Source organism: Prinia subflava, chromosome 3, assembly GCF_021018805.1.
Source record: "Prinia subflava isolate CZ2003 ecotype Zambia chromosome 3, Cam_Psub_1.2, whole genome shotgun sequence".
NCBI lineage: Eukaryota > Metazoa > Chordata > Aves > Passeriformes > Cisticolidae > Prinia > Prinia subflava.
Genome location: NC_086249.1, coordinates 37,234,060 through 37,252,764, shown reverse-complemented (window position 1 = coordinate 37,252,764; position 18,705 = coordinate 37,234,060). Strand labels below are relative to the sequence as shown.

General features: G+C 38.7%; 1 protein-coding gene across 3 annotated transcripts in view; it reads right to left on the bottom strand.

Moving 5' to 3' along the window:
- CDK8 (cyclin dependent kinase 8) overlaps nucleotides 1-18,705 on the bottom strand; it is a 71,012-nt gene that overhangs the window by 28,690 nt on the left and 23,617 nt on the right. For 2 of the 3 annotated variants that reach the window (XM_063394708.1, XM_063394709.1), the window contains exons 3-4: nucleotides 9,708-9,818; nucleotides 6,472-6,612 (exon numbers count right to left, since the gene is read on the bottom strand). In XM_063394708.1, coding sequence (XP_063250778.1) covers nucleotides 6,472-6,612; nucleotides 9,708-9,818 — 252 coding nt within the window. Of the gene's footprint in view, nucleotides 1-6,471; nucleotides 6,613-9,707; nucleotides 9,819-18,705 lie in introns of those variants that run through there. The other variant, XM_063394710.1, reaches the window with a different exon arrangement.

Here is an 18,705-nt window from a genome sequence, read left to right as displayed (position 1 = left end):
AGTCTTGCAGTGAAGGCCCAAACACATCTGGAATAACAGACTGAATATTTTATTTCCACTCATATTTTCCATTTGATTTCAGTACTTATCACTTTCAGCAAAGAATGAAAAATATAGGCCTAATAGCTTAAGGCTTGGGTGTATCTTTCTAGAGATATTGTCATTACACAAATGTTTCATACCAAAGTCTGTAACAACTGATGATCCAGTAGAACTATACCTTTCATTTTTTGACCACACAGCTTCCAAAAAGGTTTTAGGGAATACATCACCCTTTTCCTCAGGAAAAGAAAATGGCATCATGTCATACCTCTTATCATACTGCGGTCAAGATACATTGCAAAAATGTCCTGCTGCATTTCCAAGATTTGGTATTTCACTGCTTTCTTCACACTGTTCCTTATTCCTTGGGAGCTATTTGATCTTTCATATTCATCTTAAACCTGCTCCCACATAGCCCACCCCCTGCACCTGGCATCTCTTCTCTTGATTTGAGAGAAGCTGGATTTTACACTTCGAAAGAGCAGTAATTGAATTTTTCAAGAGAAATCAAATGGTGACAATACAACACATTCACAGAATGGCTGAGGCTGGAAGGCACTGCTGGAAATCATCTGCCAGCTTGTTGAGGGTGTGCTCTGTCTCACTGTTCAGGTTACTAACGATGATGTTTAATGGCACCAAACTCAGAATCAGCCCTTGGGACACTCCACCAGTGACTGCTGTCCAGCTTAACTTCTTTGCAGTGGTCACAATCCTTTGAGCCCTTGAACCCATCCAGTTTTCAGTGCCCTTCACTGTGCACTTCCAGGTGTGAATGTCATGAGTTTGACTACAAGGATGGATGGGATGCAGAGCTGGAAGCCTTACTAAAGTCAGCAACATCCACTGCTGTTAGCCCATCCATTGAGCTAGTCACTGAAGGCTTTCAGGTTGCCCAAGCACAAGCTCCCCTGCATAAAAATCCATGCTGACTACTCTCAATCACCTTGGTATCTTCCAAGTGTTTGAAAACAGCTTGCAGGAAGATGTGATCCATCACCTTTGCAGTGATCAAGGCAAGAGCGACTGGGAATGCATTTTCCCAGACTCTCCTTGAAGACTGGAATGACATTTGCTTTCTTCCCCTCAGGAACTTCCCCTGATAGCTATGACCTTTCAAAGAGAGTGGTCTCACAATTATTTGCATATATGAATATGAAGCACATGATTTGATATATCTCTATAGGCTTCTCTATGGTGAACTCAAAGATCTCTCTCACTGCTTTTTCAACTAGAAGGCTGGTAAGCACTGCAACAATATGCTCTATTTCTACCTTTAAATCTGCATTTACAAAACTGACAGACATTACTCAGTCAAAAGTTTGACCTAAAAGGCTACTTTTTCAGGGGTTTTGGGCTGCTTCTCTCTGTCTTTTTTTTTTTTTTTAATCACAGGCGGGGTTTTGGGCTGCTTCTCTGTCTTTTTTTTTTTTTTTAATCACAGGCAGGAGCACCAGATATTAAAATTTTGCAGTTTCTTTTGATCACCTCTACATTTTCATTACTTACGGGTTTGCAAGTGTAATCTAATACATTAAGAAAGTGCACAGAAGGGCAGGCAAGGGAGCAGTAATGCTCCTTGTAAACATAAAAATTAAGAAACACTAGACAATATTATTTTAACTATGGAGTATTTAGAACTACAGTAAAGTACAACTCACAGCAAAGCATGTGATTAGAAGCACATGCAAGAAAATAAAGTTCTGTCAGACACACTGTTCTTTTGTGATCTCATGAAAGTACATATAAAATGAAAAACATCTTGGAAACAAAAATCTTGGGAAATATAACAGGTGACGACCAGAAGAGTGATTGGGTTTGGATTGCTGGGGTTTTTTTTCTCCTCTGAAAGCAAATCACCAAGTCATTATAGTACCCTTTGGGAAATAACACCGATTACTTGTTGATCTACTTAGAGTAGAAAATCACCCTACTTTTCAAAGCTGCTACCTTATTTCTAGTAATGTGCACTATCATCACTTTCTTCTCTTCAAGGATTTAGATTCACTCTTTCAAATGACCACAGCTTTGGAAGCTTTACAGGAAGACAGAAGCACATCTGAAGTAATCCTTACATATTGACAGGGAGACATCCCTGGATTCTAGAGTTCTAATGAGGAAAATGGTAAATTGCCAAACTAGAAGTTCCATATATTTAACTTTGCCTAAAGCACACATTTACATGATTCACTTGACAGGTCCTGGAAAGTGACTTAAAGATCCTGAACACAAAAAAAATATTCTAGCAGTGGGTTTTCCCATTCATTGTTAAAAGAACATCTTTAATGTTCTCACTAATCCCAAATCTGGTTCAGGTATTCTTGGGAAGAGTCCAGATCTCAGAAAGCTACGTGCCAACTATATTAACACCTGACTGCCCCAAAGCTTATTGAAAGCCAGAGCTCGCCCCACAGCAGCCCTCAAGCTGAGCTGCACACTGGGAGCACCTTCCCCAGCCTGCACTAGTGCCAGTCTGCAAATGTTCACAAACACAGGGACACAGTCCCAGGCTAACCAGGACACGGATGTTATTGACAAAGGCTAGGAGATTGTTAATTCCTTTGGCAAGAGATAGGAGGAGAAGAGTGGGAAGCAGAAGCCCAGCACTCTGTTCCCCACTTCCATACCTCACTTGCCAAGTGGCAATTCATCTGTTCACCACCCACTCACACCATGCACAAAGAAACAGGCCAGGGAATGCAGTCTGAACATTCAGGAACAAAAATAATGTTATACTAGTGTCCCGGCTGCAGTACTACAAGATGTGAGATTTCCTCTATGGGTTTTTTGCTGGGTTTTTTTGGGGGTGGTGGTGGTCTGCTTTTAAGCAGTGCTGCACCATGGAAGTATTTTAAGTTGCTTAGGTGCTAATTCCATTATTAGTGTAAATTGCATTCTAATCTTACTGTCACCACACAGAAGCTGTGGAGGAGTGGTCATTTCTCACCTGAGACTTGATCCTGACTGTGTAGACAGGACTACTACCAAAAAAACTAAATGGAGATGCACATTCAAATGTTAACAGGCATGGCTTTGAAGTCGTTAGACCACGCAAAAGGACCTCTGTTTGGAGCCTGTTACTTGAAAAAACCTTCCAAGCATGCCGTGAAGTGCTTGCTGTCTTTTCCCTTGCTGTTGAGTTTGCATATTGATGAAAACAAATCTATGGCAAATCTTCTGCTTATGCAGAAGTGTAGAATAAGAACTTGGAGTAAAGGAAGAAGCACAATAGCTGCATATTATAAAGTGGAAAAATATTCAGAACAGAAGTCAGCAGAATGCAGTATGTTTCAAGCATGCTTGATAACTAAATTCAAAATATTATTAAAACTATAATTGATGCACTTTGCGGTAATTATATGAAGTGTTCTTATTTCCTTCCTGCTACAGTCAGAGCATGAATAAACAATCTGCTTTAAATTGCTCTCAGCCATGAAATTTAAAGAAGCTGAAGAATATGCAAGTCAAATATGAATTTTTAAAAAGGCTGACATTTATTTGTTGAAAAAGTTTACTGGTATGTTTTAAAGACATGGAAAAGCTAACTACTCAAGTACAGTAGTATTCAAGGCAGTATTCAAAGGTAAATACAATCAACATCTCCCTGCTCTGATGGAAATGGTGAATTGGCTTTCATGTACCCAGTGAAAGAAAAACAGTCGAGTATTTAAGTTACTGCAAAGATTTGTATACATTTCCTTTCTAAAACTGACATGACTAAAAACCCCACTACAGACAACTATTGTCTCCCAACATATTTTACTGTTTCATACAGAATACTCTCACTTTATACAAACCTTAGATGAGTTAAGATCTCTTGATCTTAACTTAGTGTGAAGACAAATTTCAGTCTAAGTTTGTGCGATTTTAATAGCTGCTACATTTTTACTGCCCAGCTTGTAGATGCAAGCCAAGAAATGAGTTTGATTATGCCATATTTTGTTTCTGGTTAGAAAAGTCAAAATCTCAAAAAACCTCCAAAAACCTACCTAAAAGCTAACTCAATTAAGACATCTTAAAAATAACACCCAAAAAAACCCCAACAAAAACCAATTCAAACCCAGAAAACTGCACTTAGACAGAAGGTAATTATATAGATAATTCATACCCATTAAAAAATTCCTTATCCCATGAGAGAATAACTCATTTTTTTTGTGAAGTACTACACTCTTTAGCTTCCTACCAGCCCCAAGCACCATCACTCTTATAGACATAGTATATGACAAGAAAGAAAGCATTTACTTAAGCAGCTCTGTGGTATATCTAAATCCAGGAAAACATTAAACATCTCAAAACTACACCAATACCTATCGTTTAAAGGCACAGTAGGAAAAATATAATAAATCTTCCAGCCATCCAATCTGGAGTTAAAATTGATGATTTAACACTGATATTCCTGAAGAATAATTCTACAGGTATCCTGGAATAGAAAATCACATCTACGGATGAATGTCAGTTATGCTGCTTTGAATCAGAATGTCAGTGAAGCCCCAGTTCTCAAGCTTAACCAACAGGTCTCTCTGTCTTTCCATGACAAAATACTAGGCAAAATCCCTTCAGTTACTCAGGTTATTTCCACGCCATGATAAAAGAAAGCAAGCACTGGCAGGTGCAATTCTGTCTTTGGAAATCTGTGCCTTCTGAATTCAGCCCAAATGGGACAGTTTCAAAACAACAAGTCTGAAAGGCTTCCATGGACAAGGCAGCACAGGCAGCCCGGGTACAGCTCGTACAGGATTCTCACCAACACAGCTTGACAAGGTTCCGGTGGGAAGACCTCTCAGTCTCTGCCTCAAGATTTTGGTCTCTTCCTCAGATTATCAAAAGATAACCAACTGTGATGGTGGACTTGCTGCTGGAAGGAAACTTCATGCTGGACTGAAGCCACCAACTCATTTCACAGAAAATAAGATGGCACTCGTTGTTTTCCAGTTGCCAGCTTAGACTGTATTTGAGCTACGGCCCTAGACGTGAAAGGCTCTGTAATAAATTACCAATCTCCTGAGCCATCCAGTTAAGAACATGCATCATTTTCTTTTAAGCATTATTTTAAGTTCACAAACTTTCTGAAACTGTGGAAAGTAAAACATCAGAAAAATTTAGATTCTTGATGACAAATCATTTGCTTCCTGTATGCCTCTTAAAATATAATGAAGTTGTCTAAGTAGTAACATGCACTGTGTACTTGTATATTATGTTTTGCTCCACTACTTCATAAGTTATGACAAAGCGACCACAATCTTTTTGATTTTTTCCCTTCAGTGCTTTTATTCCATTTCTAAAATCAGGAGCAAATTAAAACCATCCACAGAATCACTGCAATAAAGTAAAGTCTACTTGTATTTCGGTTCTGAAAATGCTGTTTATCAGAGGTGTATACCTTGTCCCTTCAGTTTAAATGGAGAAACTGGCATTCTGTAAAAGCATTTATCAGGCATGAAAATAGATGCCAAAAAACTAATCCTTGACCACATTTCCAGAAACCCTATTAAAACTATTTCAGAGACAAAAAAGTGACTCTGGAGGAGTAGTAAGGAAGCCAAGACTTATTTCACCAAACACAGAATATCACTGGTAATACTGACTCATAGGAATGAAAGGTCAAACTAATGTTACTTCTAATTACTGAAATTTCATTCATGCATGAGAGTATCATATATAGGTGGTACACTTAGAAGTAAATTGAAAAAAGAATGCTATCAAAGAGTAAGAGCCACAGACAAGTGGATTAAGAGAAACTACCCAATTTCAAGATAACACTTTAAAATAGACCAGTTAACTGTGGGCATATTTTGAAGGCAAATATGTAAGAATTGGTGAGATTCACCAGTTGAAAAGAATTTGCTTGTTAAAGCCACTAACTCGGGTTAAAAATGTTTTCCTTATATTATAGTTTCAATAAATATTATTTTTCTGGCAGAAATCATCTGAAGTTGGCATGCCTATATTGCTGGTAGATGATAAACATTAGGAGAAAATAATGGCTTTCAGAAGTCACTTTCCTACGTTACACTGATAATTTCAGAAAAAAAAAATTCAGCAGTTCTTACAGCCAATCATTCTCCCCCACCTACCCTAAAGCTCTATTTAGTTATTTATCCTGCCTGCGGTGATACTACTAGAGGCATTTTCTGTACCTCAGTGTGCCTGTTATTTAAATGAACCCATTTGAAATAGTTTATTTAGAAAATCAAAAAACAGAAACAGCCATCTGATACACTTGCTCTCATAAGCATATCAGATCACAGCCAGCTTTTAAAATTCACTCCACTAATCAAGGATGTCTGACTGCAGTGTAAAAATATATATTTATTAATACATGCTCTTAGCACCAAGGTTCTTGCTTCCCAGTGGTTTTTCATCAAATGAAAAACAACCCTTGCCCTCAATCATCATCCCAGTGCTAAAACCCATTGCAGATGCACTTACCAAATCCCTGTGTAACACCCAGTTAGCATGCAGGTAGTGAATACCATCTAGGATCTGATATAACAGCGACTTCACCATTCCCCGAGGTAACTGAACTGGTTTCTTGTTTGCTTTAGAAGCCCTGTGAAACTTGATTATATGCTGCAAATGGGAAAAAAGAAATCAAAATAAAAGAAGTGCAATGTTTACACAAAAAGATTACCATCAACTCCTTACACAGACTTCTTAGGGTTTTTTCAACCTTTCATGATTTGTTTTCCAAACCAGAAGCATGTGCCTTAAATACTAAAAAATTAATACTGTACTAGGTAAAGTGATCACTGTCTCAAAGCAATCTCTCAAAAATTAAATTGGTTTTTGCTATGGTTTAACCCCTGCAGGCAGCTAAGCCCTGCAGAGTATGAGGAATACAAAACTAGTATGACCATCAAAGCACATTTCCTTGCAGATCATTGATCTTTCATGTCTTAGAGTCATTTTTGTCTGGGGAGTTTTTTGTTAAGATAGGCTGATATAATGTACATAAAATCACAGAATTACAAGCATATTATCTCCTACATTATTTTACTTCTACGTTTTCTCCTACAGTAATAATGACTATAACATTCAAGACCTAATGCCAAGCAGAAATTTTTGCTTACTGTATCAGGAATTTTATACATATAAATCAGAAGCCCAGATTGATTCCTTCTTTATTTGCTATACCCTTATAGCACAGTACTCTCAAAACAGAAGCTGTTGACAGAGCAAGTCTACAAATCTGCCCATCTAAAAGTCAGCCACCAAGTCAGACACAGAAAAAGAACCTTTAGCAATTCTAAGTTTAGACACAAGCAATGTTGTCTGGCACCATGGAGGAGCCCAAAAGGATGTGTTGTCTTAGCACTTGAATCCCAGGTAGGTGTCACTAAGTTCAACAGCAAGGTGTGCCATAGTCATGGTAACCATTTCCATGTTTGCCTCCTTCAAACACAGAGGCAATTTCTAGAACAAACTCCTTAACAGATTCACACTTTTTTTCTGTAATGGCTCGCACTTGTGTGATCATCAAAACAGCCCAGATCTTGTCTACCAAAACCTGGCACCAAACGTTTATCATGTGTTCTTCCTACGTTCATGAGCCCTCATATTGCAGGTGCCAATTAGCTAACCCAACAATCTAACATCCTTTGGGAAACTGTCTCTCCTCTCCTGCCGCAGCCCAGCTCCAAAGAGCCTGCCCTCCCTCCATTGCTTCAGGCAGCAAGCCTAGCTTTCCTGGGAGGAACAGGCACACGTCTGCCCTGACAATGGTAAAAATGGAGACGCACAGAGCAATGAAGCATTGATGAAAAGGTGACAGTCCCTGCGCTGTCAGCCAAACACCACATGCATAAGCACCCCTCAGCCTGAGCCAAACGTTTCACCTCCTCTCACTTCTCACTTCCACCAACTCCAAAACAAATGTTATTTTCATACAGTGGACAGAGAGTAGTGAATCTTCAGAGACAGGCAGAAAAACAGATGGTTGTCCTAGACTTCTTTTGCTCCTGCTCTAATACACTCTGTGTAATCTGGCCCTTTCCCAGCTCTACTTAAAACCTGCTGTGCTAAATACACACAATGCTGGAGCACTTGATCCACAGCCGGCTCTCTGGGGCACAGAGCCAGCCCAGTCACTGCAACCAAGTCTCACATCCAGACACACTGAACAACCAGGAGCTGGTGCAGCTGGGGAATTCTGGAGTTCATACAGGCACATGCACATAAGCATAAAGGTCAGAATTACAGGTCATTCCTAAGTTACTTACATCCAAACCAGTGTCTCACTAACACTGAAAGATTTCTGTGGTGATTTAGGTTAAAGTATGAAGCAATGCAGAAATGTATAAATACAAACAAGGACAGGTCATAGTAATAATACCCCTATGAGCCTTGTAGCACATTTAGAAACATCAAAACCCTCAAACATTTCTAGACCTCTGTAGCTTAGCACATCATAAATATGAGGGAAGTAGTGAAAAAAAAAATTTTTTTCCATCATATTAAAATAAAAACAAAACAAAACTACTGTATTCCAATTCCTCAAGATGTTGTTTTTTCTGTTTATCAGCCTTAAGAATGTCTCAACATTTCAGATGTTTGCTAACTTTTTTGCCTCTAACTTTATTTTGGTAACAAAACCTCCATATCTAGGATCAGAACTTCTGAGAAATTTAACTGTAAGAAAATACCTTTCATTTAGCTTAGCAGAAAGAAAACTGACACACTAGCTTTTAGGCAAATGCTACTGTAATAATTCCCAACTATAAGAAACACCATTTTCAGAAGAAATTCGTTTTACTTCAGTTTGTGCTAAGTGACATGCTGACCAAAAAATAACTCATGACTCATACTGTGCCATTCTCACATGTACACATTCATAAAAATTTCCACCTCATTACAATTTGTTTCTTTTGCACCCTTGGGTACAAATCTTAGCATCTTTTGAGGTTAGCATTTGTAGCATTGAGAGCAAAACTCGAAATGTATGCCAGCGTTAATGTGAGGCACACACACCTATTTTCAGGCAAGTTAAGGCTGTGGTATTTTTCATTTTTACCATGCTACTTTATTTTTTTAAGTATTCCAAATGGCTACTAAGCTTACAAATATTGAGTTGAGGAATGCAGTATGTATATCAAAAGAAATTTACTTTGCCTCCAACAGGTTTACATTTTAAAGCTGTGTCTTGCAATTAGGAATAAAAAGCTTTCATCCCAAATACATGGAATTTCTGCAGACGAGCTGAGAAAAAGTTTTCCCACTGAAATGTATGAATTAAATACACAATGTCACTACTCTCATTTCATGTATTCACAAATGACAATCAATGCAACTAAAACTGCACTATCCTATTCAGAAAATAAGTTTGTCATTTCTCAAAGGAAATTCACCTGTGTAATCAATACATTTTCTTGCACTCTACTTTAGCTGTAATAGGGGTTTATATCTACATTTATTTAAGTAGACTTCTATCTACTGAGAGCTGATTTCTGCAGATTTTTTGCAGTTTATCTTCTTAAAGAGATCACAGGTTAACTGTATGGTGTGTTTACTTAACATTTTCCATTACTTTTCCTTTAGTACTGAAAATGCTTCCAACAAACATGGAGTAAGCAGCTATGCTGAGTTTCAAAATGATGTGTCTCCCCTCACCCTGTCCCTTTGCTGCAACTAAAACTCTAAGTCTGGTACCTACAAACAATTCACCTTACCCAGAGGTCATGCTCAGCGTAGTCAAAGAGAAGCCAGACTTTCCTGTCAGCATGAGAAAGGAACACCTTTTGCAGAGAAATGACATTTGGATGCTTGAGCTCCCGCAGCAACTGCAAAAGAAAAAGTCCACAACAATTATATCCATCCATCCAGAGCTGGGATACCTAGAACACAAACCACAAAAGTTGAGATCTGCAAGCCACAGAAAACCACATTTTTTCCATGAAAGAACCAGTCATTAGTTTCAAACCAAAGCTGAAAGCAGGTCAGAACCCCCTCAGGGCATTCACTTCCTACTCATTTTCTAAAAGCTCAGCTCTGTGTAAACCTCATTATTATCCAGGACCAAGATGACTCTACAAACAGCCAGCTGTGGCATCTGCCCTTTCACATAGGCTTCAACAGTCCCATTTGGGGTACCCCATTTCTTCCTCACTCCCAATTATCTGAAAACACTGCCTTTTGGTTGCAGTCACTGGAGACTGAAAGGGATGGCTGATGTAGAGCCTGTCAATGCAGTGAGCTAAAGTAAGATGTGGTTTGTAAGGTGGACTCTGCCCATCTACAAGGTCACCACTCTGTACAGAAGAGGGTCCAGCTTCTTGCCACAACACAGATTACACCAGTTAGTACATTCACTAACTGGTGGTTAGAAGCCTCCCATAAAACAGAGCCCAGTTCAAGAGAAAACTCTTCTGGATGCACAAAGGCTGGTGAAAGGTAACCTGGTACGGAGCTCTTGAGCCAAAACAAATCAGGGTACTAACAGCAGAGACAGCCCTGGCAAAGGGACACACCTGGAACTTCTTTCAGTAGCAGCAATGAGCCATTGAACCAGCTCAGCTGCTTTAGAAAATACAGTCTGAACCCCACCAAAAGGAAAACATAGATGAGATACAGCACAACAACTGAATGCAGACAAGCATCAGGCTATTTGAGCTCTACTGGTCATGTTACAATCTTGCTAAGAAATAAACAAAAGCTTTATCTAACAAACTGTGGTTAATTGTGACTACCCAAAACTAGTTAATTTCCTGCCAGTTCAGTGTGCCAAAACTGATGACATTTTTATTAAAAGGAATGGTTAGGGCTTTTTCTTTTTTAAAAAAATGCCAATGGAAAATTAAACTACTCTTTGAATGCAGAATTTACTAATGAGACAATCTATTTTCAATAAAATATAATTTTTCCACTACATAACAGAGGAAACAAAAAATTCATTCCTTTCTATTTGTACCTTTGTCATAAGTGCTAAAATTTTAGCCGCAACTGAGATAGTAAAATGGAAGTATATTTATGTGTGCTTGTTTCCTTCTTTGCTTTTTCATTTGAGACAGACTTGCATTATGACTCACTGACCAGTCCTCAGTGTGACACTTCTTGGAAAAAAGGACCTATAGCCCACAGAGATTTTACCTCAAGTATAATAAGATCAAACAGGGAGATAGTGCAGAGGAGACAAAGCAGCAATAGAAATCAATGCAGAAGGCTGTAGAGTTTCAGCATGGTAAAACTCTAAGATTTGTAAAAGCACTACATCAAGGCACTTTAAGGCAGAATCCACAAGCAGAATGGAATTCTTTAAATGCCTGTGATTCCTAAAAAATAAGATCAGTATGGGAAAAACTAAGAAATGCTTATTTGCACTTTTTTATCAGTTACAGGTGGGGACCACCTGTGATAATTTAACCCCAGCCAGAAGCTAAACCCCAGAGAGCCACTTGCTCACCTCTCCCAGTCAGACATGAAGGGAAGAACAAAAATGCAAGAAAATTTGTGAGTGAGGTAAGACAGTTTAGTAAGTGAAAAAAAAAGAGGAGTTAAATACCACACCCACAACAAAAAACAACAGTAGCAATGCAAAGGCAATCACACAAAACTTCCCACAAGACTGATGCCCAGCCAGTCTCCACGCAAAGGCTACCCTCCAAAGGGAGGAGGGGCAGGAATGGGAAACAGAGAAAGCCTGAACACTGTAAGCAACAGTCAAAGCACTGCTGGTTTATCAACACTCCTTTAGTCACAAATCCAACAAACTCCACCATACAGGCTGATGTGGAGAAGATTAACTGCATGCCAGACAGGCACAGCACCAAAGACCAGCCTCTCAATGGTGAATGACGTTGCAGGGTTTAATACACTGTGCCAGTCCCTACAACAAAGTAATTTTTCTTTAATCAGCATAAATTCACATATTAAATTTATGCTGCAATTTTAATTAACTGTACCAGAAAATTACATGATAGTTCAGCAACCGTGTCCATACCAAAATACTGCATTTCCTGTGACCTAATGACACATCTGTACCAGATACAACAAATTATTCCTTGATGAAAGATGCAGATACCAGTCAGAGCTCTGAAAATAATGTAATGTTCTCTTTTGTCCTTTCTGATTTTAAGTGTCTCCTACTCCTTATTCCCAAGGCAGCAGCTATCACCTACCTAAAAAAAATCCTACCTCTTCACATGAAATGTGATTCAGCTTGGAGAACACAGAAAAACCTATCACCAAAGCTGAATATAAATATGAGGAATTTTTAAGTAATGCAGCAGGAAGATTCCCTGTCTGTGTAGTGAAACAACATGGAATTCTCCCTTGTTTGTTCTAAGTTATTCTTTGCAGACTTTGAGATTGACAGCATTCCTTGCTTTTTATCCTCCCACTCCACCTTGATCATTCCTCTTCCTGCCTTTTACTTTTCCTCTAAACATCCCAGCAATCTACTCACACACCCCAAAGTCCCACTATCCTCCTAAAAATTCCGCAGCAACCTGCTTTCCTTCTTATCAGTCCCAGCTGACACTCTTCAAGCACACAGGTGAGAAGTTCCTTTTGCAGCCCATCACCCCTGTGTTTGGAGTTCCAGCCTTTGTTACTGTCACTGACAGCACCTGGTACTGTTTGTGCATCTGTGTGCTCAGTTTATCATTCTTGCTGGTTTCTGCCTTTGCCTTTTGTGCTGAATAGCTGTTAAATGCACATTCTTTCAGTTTGCTTAAAAAACCTGATGGGTTCAGCTAAAGCCAGACAGCCACAAGCAACCCAGTGAATAGCATGGCTAACATACATCAGCAAAACCATCAGAATAAGGAAATCATTGCTGCAGTGGTGACAGATGATTCCTGAATCACTGTCTTGGAGAGGCTGAAACACCCACATTGACAAATGCAAACGCTGTATGAAGTATCTGAAAGAGCTCATGCAGATGATAACATATCACATGGGCTGTAAAGAGCATTTTCAGCAATCTCAGTCTCCATGAACCAGGTCTTTCTAGCCTATAAACCACATGCCTTTCCTACTAGATGACTTGACTTGTGTCTAGCAGCTGACAGAGTTCAAACAAAGACAGTTCAGACAAAGTAAGAAGACTGCAAGAAATGTCCTTTGACGTATGATGCCTGCTAATGATAAAGGCTATTTTTTGGCCTAATGACTTTGTTATCTAACTGCTTCTGTCTATCCTAGCTCAGTTCTGTAGAATACAAAGGGAAAGCAGACAAAAATGATGTGTTTGCTCTCAGTAAATTGCCTTCCTTTTCATTTGCATATCACATGATGATTCAGATCTATTTCCTCAATCAGAAAGGTTTCTGTTACATTGGTTAGTCTGGGTATCCCCTTATACAGAAGGGAGACCCAACAGATCTTCAAAGACATAGAAATCAGCAAATTGACAAAGATGCCAATACATCTGTTTTAGATGCCCGTGTTTGTCCCTGGCTGGTCTTGCCCCTGTTTTCATATAGTTCAAGATACAGCAAGGGAAACAGCATCCCTGTGTGCAAGTCCTGAGCTCACACTAATGTCCCTCCATCTCCTTCTTGAAATGAAGAAATACTCATTCCACACAGCCACGGGGCAGTAAATCAAAGCATCCCAATGATGCATAAAATTGTTAAATTACTTCAGGAACAAGGAGAAAGAGAAGGAAAACAGGATGTTATTAAATAGTCAACAGCAGCAGTAAGGGAACCAGGAAAACTGCAGCATGACTAAGGCAAATCTTTTCTTGCACTAACAACAATTATCTTTCATATAAAATATGAGCTGAAGTCAGCATAATTTTTTATGAACATGACCTGCTTTCTCTGGTGATATTCCCCCATTTCTCGTAAAGATCTCCACAACCACAACACTTCTCACAAGCCCAGACACAGCACTCTTCACGTAAGTGAGGATTTCTAGCTCTGCTGCAAATGTCATTTCACCCCTGCTCTTGACACTTGCTAACCTTTGTGGTTCACAGGGAATGTTAACCTGCAAAATGCAGCCTTCCAAAACTACCATGTTTACTTCTGTAATTCATGTTGCACAGGATCAGTTACCAGAAAAATTATTTCACCAAAATGCTTGCCAAGGACTGGAACAGGAGGCCCAGGAAAGTGCTTGTGTTGCCATCCCTGGAGGTATTTAAAAGACATGCAGATGTGTTGTTACTGAGGGACACGGTTTAATGCTGAACTTGGCAGTGCTGGGTTAATGGTTGGACTTGATGATACAAGTCTTTCCAAACCTAAACAATTCCAAAATCCTATAATGGAGCACAATTGTTAGAGCAGTTTGCCAGGTGACCTGGCCCAGAAGGAGTTTCCCCTGTGTCAGGACATCAGCTATTTTAGAAAAAGCAGCTTCTTGCTCTGTCTGCCTTCCTTTGAGTGCCATGCAGCACTTCTCCCAAGCCCTAGGCCAGTCAGAAAACTGGCTACACACAAAGCCATTGGCAGGATCAACCAAACACTCATTTAAACAAAAGTCACTACTGCATTACATGGCTAGTTTGATGGCATAAATTCCAATTCCAATTCCAATCATCAGCTCAGGCTTCAAAAGGTTCACATCAGTTTCACCAAGGGATCCAAAAAACCCCATCATACATTAACAGTCATGCCATGGCCTTGCAATGGAAAAATGGGCAAGCAAAAGTTTGCTTGTAACACAAAGCAGATTGCAGTTGATGCAGAAAGGCAACTTTCAGACCAGAAGGAGACCAACAAATTTTACTCATCTTGTAACAAGTACGGTGCCAGTGGAATTACTGCTACAACAGATGAGTACAGGCAGCAATAAGACATTACCTGAAACACTGTGCATAATTCTGGCCCATTCAGGGAAGATTAATTCCAACTGCAACAGGGCAAAGAAAGCCCAAGCTTACACCCAGAGAAAGGGAGCCTACTGCTCAAAGAAAACTTAGCAAGCCAAGCCAAAATGCTAATAGCCTGCCAGAACAAAGCAGAGAAGAAACGGTCTCTGTCTCTCTCTTTAAAATGAGAGCAGAAGAGAAGAGCTATTTTCACTAACTGACAATATTATGATAAGTACAAATGGGTACAAATTAGTCATGATTCATTTTAGCTTAAAGGCTGAATAATGTTCACAGACTCATTACTAGAATGAGACCCAGAAACTGCCTTCAGAGTTCTCTTTTCCTTACAAGTTTAACTTGTAGTTTGCTAAATTTTTTCAAGTACCTTTTGCTTGTTTGCAAGAGCAGAAGTAGAATACGATGACTCCAGAGATGTCATGCAATTCTAAGCCACAAACAGTTCTTAAAAAGTTTCCAATCACTGTTCTTATTTTCCTATTAAACAGTGGAGCTCAACTCAAGTACTTTAAACTCATTATATAAACTAACCCCCACATTTATTATACAACTCCTTAAATCCCAGGCTGGCTTAGCTCCTATGCATCAGATTCAAGGTCTGTTTGCTTCAGTGTAAACACAATTTTAGTTTTATATTCTCATGAGTCAGACATTCTACAGTACTAAAAAAGAACAGAATACCTGCTGAAAGTACAAGCTGTTTTGCTTTCAGGAGTGTTCAAATAAAAGCTTACAAAGGCATTATAACAAAAAATTATAATGCTGCTCACTCTAAGAATTTATTATGAAGCTGACAACACGTTTTTGAAGCTCCAGTTCTTCAGACAAAGCAACAATTTCACAAAGTTGTATCTTTTATTCTTTTGATTTTTTTAAAGTCCTAAATGCGCAAAAAAGAAGCCTGACAACACAAAATGTCAAGAGGAAAAATCCCAGTATTTCTTTTTACCTTCCGCAGATTCTGAAATAAGCGAGTCTTACGTGATGTCACATGTAAGTCAATATTTATTAGTGTCTTTTAATTCCAAACACATTTGAAGTATTAAAAGAGGTGTTGCTAAATGTTCTCTCCAAGTAAGGAGATAGGTGAAGAACCTTACAGATGAGACAGACATTGGATGTCAAACAAATTTTGCTGTTCACAGAAAACATTATGATTCCTAAGGATTCTAATTACAACATTTAGCCAGCATCTTTGTCCCACTGCCACAGAACTAAAAACAGCGCTACACTCCCTTTACACAAAATCTCTCAAGAATACTGTCTTCAGATCACTAATGTAGCTTGGTAAAGTACTCAGTCACAACTGATATTTTACATACCATGTTAATATTAAAACTAAAGCATTTGAGAATCACTAAACGTGCCAGAAAGAGGCAAATCAAATATATCTTCCTCAGTACTTTGTCACCTTTCACTACATGGAAAGACTGCCAAGAAACCACCACATGCCCTCTGACATGAGGAAGACATGCACTCATCTAAGTGATTTCTGTGATTGGTCTTTCTTGTGGGAGACTGCTTTCACTGTTAGCATGGAAAAAAACCCCAGACGAATCACTTATTTAAACTGAGTTCTACATTGAGCTCATCCCATAACTGATTCATCCATCTGAAATCAGGTCTCTAACCTAGTTAAAACCTCTCCCTGTAACTGATGAATTTCAATAGTTACTTTTTTTCTTACACTGTTCTCCAACTCAGGTGTCTGCATCAAACAGATGTCTTAAAGGACTAAGTTATGGGCATTTTCAAATATAAAAGTTACTCAATACGCCAAAACGGAAGTTTGTCATCATAAGACAAAAGCCATGGCAGAACTGTAAAAACAAGAGTTTCACTGGGATTTGTATCAAACTACATTCTTCCCAGATTGTCACAGAGTACAGTATACAAGCCTCAGCTCTCCAGAGAAAATTAAATGGATGTGGCTCATATACAAACCAAATCATCTTCATTCCTCTTAACACCACCACACTCTTCAAATGCATTAATTTGGGTAGTCCAGAATACTGTAACAAAGTCTGGCATGCAGCCTTGACTTTTTACGTAAAACAAATAATTTTATTGGTTATATGTACAGACAACAGGCTACAACACTGCTGGTTAGCTCAGTAGCACTTTCACATATGTTATATATACTCACATGATCAACATAAACAGTATGACTATTATCATCAATTTGATTCATTTCCACAGGAGGTTCATTTTGCTCCTTTTGCATTATTAATTGATAGAAGGGTAGAAAAAATATATTTAAATCTATTTAGAATTAAAATAAACAACACCATTCTCAGGGAAAATAATTCTCCTGTTCACTTCAAACAGCAACATCAAAAGAATGGCAAGAAACAAATTCAAACCCAGAAGTCCATGGTGAATTATTAATTCAACTGGAGGAAAATTCAACCACAGTATTAGAAGTCACAAGCCTGGAAACAACCAGAAGCGAAGTCAACTATAGCTCAAGAAATACTGCTTCAGGTTTCTCTTTGTATCCCTAGGCCTGCTTTTGGGCTCCACGCCCCTCTTCACTCTCAGTATCTGCTCTCCTGGCATCTTTGGTATTTGTGCTGTGTTCCCTTCTTCCCTCACCACCCTGTCCCACATGGGCCCGTAGTTGTACTGCTGTTCTCCAAAGGCACACGCTGCAGCAGCTCAGAGCATGGAGAAAGCACCCCTGCTGCTTCCTCCTTTTCCATCAATACCGGGGGACCTTGATGTCCAAGAGCAATGAGGCCAAATCCTTCCTGCCTGTCAGCCAAGTTAATGATTCCCACAATGCAGAGACATTGAGTCAGGGTCATACACAGAGCAGAGACACCTCCCCAACACCAGCCAGGCTTCTCCTGCCAAGTTCAAGCAGAACAAACTCTTCACATCTTTTCAGGTAAATCACTGCAGAAAGATAACAACTTATCCCAAATCCCTCTGAAAGAGTAGTTGACATTGCCTAAAAGCATTCAGCCCACATCACAGTATTTGGAAAACTTGTACCCTAGTGCTTGAAAGTAACAAAATTTAAGACCCTGTTTTCTGCTCCTTTAGTTCAGAGTGGATGTCTACAACAGCAGAGGGCTCAGACTTCATAAGACAAAAAGAGCACCTCCTAAAGAATATTCTTTGTGCTTCTTTTTCACCTCAGTTCAAGGACTAATGTTTTTGATATCATTAAACCAACTTGAATTTGACTAAGTGGGAAAGCCTAGTACTCACTTCAGTCAATGAAAATGAAATTTAGGGTGAAGTTTTACACTCCTGAGGAATATGGACTTTAAATAAGCTATTCCCTTCCCACACACACCCTTAAATTATGTGCATTTCCTTTTAGTAAGCAATTTCATTTGAAACATTTAAAGAACAATGAACCCAAGCAGCAGTAAGACATAAGAATGTACAACAAGTAAGCTTCATAATACCAGTTTTTGCACTGTTTCTTCACAAGCTTCTCACAAACTATAATCAGACTACATTATTCACCAGTTTTTAACAACATGAAATATACAAATATAAACATAAAAAACTAAAGAAAATATTTGAATAGCATTCATGGCTATTGTATGTATTACATGTATTACAGCCTTCAAAGCAACAATGGTCTTTGCTTAGTTTGAAATCTTCACTTAAATAGAAGTTTAAATGTTTTAATCATTGTAAGCCATAAGAAATAATTTCTTTAGGAAAATCACAATTGAATCACAGTATTGAATCACAATAGTAAAAGTCAGAAAAAAATGTGTAATTTAAGTCATTGATGCAAATTATGTTTTTAAACTGCTGCATTTAAATATAATCTGCCCTGAGGCAGATAGTAAATTGCAACTTAAAAATACTGTCAATTTTAGACAGCAAACATAACAGGTACATAAAATCTTTCCATGACATTT